This window comes from Aythya ferina (genome assembly GCF_964211825.1).
Source record: "Aythya ferina genome assembly, chromosome: 3".
Taxonomy (NCBI): Eukaryota; Metazoa; Chordata; class Aves; order Anseriformes; family Anatidae; genus Aythya; species Aythya ferina.
The window spans coordinates 38494475-38497699 of record NC_140298.1 but is presented as its reverse complement, the minus strand read 5'-3'; the positions used below and the strand labels follow the sequence as shown (position 1 = coordinate 38497699).

General features: G+C 34.1%; 1 protein-coding gene across 1 annotated transcript in view; it reads left to right on the top strand.

Moving 5' to 3' along the window:
* Positions 1-2147, top strand: part of CAMKMT (calmodulin-lysine N-methyltransferase) — a 221280-nt gene extending 219133 nt beyond the window's left edge. The window contains exon 11 of the mRNA XM_084514642.1: positions 1670-2147. Within this exon, the coding sequence (XP_084370768.1) occupies positions 1670-1747 (78 nt within the window). The 3' untranslated portion in view covers positions 1748-2147. The remainder of the gene's footprint in view (positions 1-1669) is intronic.
* The last annotated feature ends 1078 nt before the right edge of the window (positions 2148-3225 follow it).

Here is a 3225-nt window from a genome sequence, read left to right as displayed (position 1 = left end):
ATGAGATTAAATACCTTAGCAGAACCCGTGTGCTGGCCGCCAGAGGTCACTGTAGAATCCAGGTTAAAATGCCGGGGGGGCACCTTGTTTCTGTCACCTCCCTCGAAAAAATATGTTTGCCTTGATTTATTCCTACTTCCTCGTGTTTTCGGTGTGCAGAATTGTCTACATTACTGATCTAGCGTGGGGTTTGCTCACCCAAAGCTGGCCAGGCTGTAGGCACGTCCTAACCATTTACTTTTCCCATGCTCCAGAAGGTTGCCAGAAGGATGTCTGTCCACATCCAAAGGTCACAGTTAGGCTCTGATTTGCCACTCCAGCAAGTGGAGCCCAATAAATACATGAGAAGAGAAAAACACAACTGGGAATAAACCATCTGGCTCTCCCAAGTCCTTTTAACTTTTCTTGTGGTAGATTTTTGGCTCAGTGAAATTTGGAGCTTGTTAACACTTTAAGGCACAAAGAAAATACAGTTTTTCTTGGTATATAAAATTGCCAGGATGGAATGCATCTGATGAGCAATCCTGTGCAAACAAAGGAAACCACCTGTGGTAAAGTTAGAGATCTTGGGAAGCAGATTGTCATTACTTTAGTAATTATACACAAACACTTCTTACTAAAGTGGATTAGAATTTAAAGAATAGATCAGCTTTATGTTACGCTATGAAAAAGGAAAAGTGTGTTAATTGCTCGTAGACAGTAGTTTATACAGAGGCACTTCACCATTGAAGAATATGATATGGAAAAGATCTTTAAATAACACCAGCAATGTTGTGACACTGTCCAAATAAAATCCCTAATGCATGGCAAGAAAAATAGAGGCAAAACAATACAGCGTAAGAAGAGTACTGGCTTTAAACATATTATTTTAAGGGAGGGAAAGGTTTATATGTGGCTAAAGGCTTTTTTTTGCTTTTGCTTTTTTTTTTTTCACGTTTCTTCCTTAGGCTTGTATTAAAATTTTTCAAATAAGTTCATGTGAGGTGATTACAAAATGTAATTCTATGAGTAGTTTCCTTTGAAAAAAAATTTTTTTAGAAACCTATTCTTTTAGCGCAGATCAGAAAAGCACACATAATATTACCCCTAGCAATTTGAATAGTATCACTTGAATCATCAGGTGATAATTGTCTCTTACAATAAGATTTTTATAAATTAAGAATAATTAATAAATATGCTCATTAAGAACTGCATTATAACCCTGGAAGTGGCTTGCAATTATGTAAACCTTCAGGTAGTACTATGGTATTTCATAAGTCTGAAAAAATTTTTGATCTTAAATATCAAATACACTGCAAGAGTTAGGCTGATGAGAGATAAACTTTTATCATTTATTCTGAAGTTTCTTGCTTAGTGGATTTAATTCAGGCCTTAAATCTCTCTTGAATATAATTTTTTCTTTAATACAGCAGCTTGGAACCTCACTTTTTTACAAGCAATGTGCAACTATTTATTGCATGAATACAAACTCTGAGTAGTTCATGGTAATATTTCACACACTATTCCATCGCTGTGATAGTATTTGACCTTAAGATTTCTTCTTGTGGTTAGTAAATGTTTAATATTTAGGAGTATCATTTGCACTAAGGAATATAGTTGAGCAAGAACTGCCAGTATTTTTTAAATACTTTCATATAGTTTGCTTACTTTTTCCATTTTTTATTTGCAGTTGAAAAATGAAGAAAAAGATACATATGATGAAAACCTCCATTACCCTCTTCTTCTTGTTTTAACCAAACACAAATAGAGGATGACACTTTTGTTGTTGTTGTTTTAAGATGGACTACTGAAAATTAACCCCTGTATGTGGATGGTCAGGAAATGAGAGGATTCTGCTCTCCCCTTTTGTTCCCAAGTCATCATCAGAGAAATATTTTAATCTAAGTGCTGAAGAAGGTATTGTGGTTTGTTTCACAGTGTGTAAACACTGAGACGTTGTTTCGGTATCAATTTAGAATGCATTTTTCCAATTATATTCCAGCCAAAAAGCCATCAGATGTCAAATGTATACATTAATCAAGGTGTAAAAGCTGGTTTCTTTCTCTTTTGTGCCTTTAACCTTGCATGTACTTTGTTAATCTCTTTAAATGCTATTTTGGGGCTATATTTGAAAATACATTAATAATACACTTTGTTGTTTTTCATAACTGCTTGTAAAGTTGTAAATGCATTCACATTTAATTAATAAGGAAATAGTTGTCTTAAGATTTTTTTAAAGTGCACCTATTATATCCTCAGACTTTTCCTTTTTTTTTTTTTTTTTTAATTCTACTGTTGATTTTTTAATTGATGATTGAAATGTCCTCATTTGATTCAGTGACGAAGGCTTTTTTTTTTAATATATATATGTGTGTGTGTCTATATGATTTTTAAAAAATTTTTTTTCCAGCAGGACTTTTCCTTTTCTAGATGTATAAGAAATTATACATCAGACAAAAGCCTCATAAACTGACCATTTGTCCTTTGGACACAATAGCCTGCCCAGCCCCACTGCTCCTCCTCTCCAATTATGTGTGATTAGTCTCAGTGTGTTGTGTCAAGAAGGGGGAGTGTGCTGAGTGCTTATTATCTGTTTAGGTACAAGAAGAGCACATTTAGGTTCTGACTATGAATGGAAAGTGAGCCTTTATCAGGACTAAAATCTAAATGCTACTATTCTAGAAATCGCTTTTAAAAATGCATGTTTTTTGATAGATTCCAAGAAAGACTATAACAACTAAAGGATTTTGTAATGTAATCAAACTATCTCACTCAAATTAGTTTATCTTGTGATATATCATGGCCCAAGTATTTGATAAACATTTAAAATGGCTTCTTGTGTTGGGAAAGAAAAAATCCTATAAAGGGACAGGAACTAATTCTTTTTCACTTAACGTGTTAATAGAACCTGGATCATTAAAGAGCCCTATAACAGTCTCTTAAGCCACAACAATTTTAAAATTATTAAGAAGAGAGAGACAGAGATAACTGAGAGAGGGAGGTACTAGATGCAAGGAAGGATCATGCTGAAATATATTAATTAAAAGAATTGCAGTTTGGCGATAAACATTCTTCCATATTCAACAAATTGGGCAGCATGTAAACCACAAGTTCATGAAAGTCCCTTTCTCTTCACTCTTCTTCTCAAACAAATTTCTTCACTGCCAGTTTGCATGTCCTTGTATTCAGTACTTTTTATGCTCCATTAGAGCACCTAGATGGATCTCAGAAGGCATAGGTCAAGTC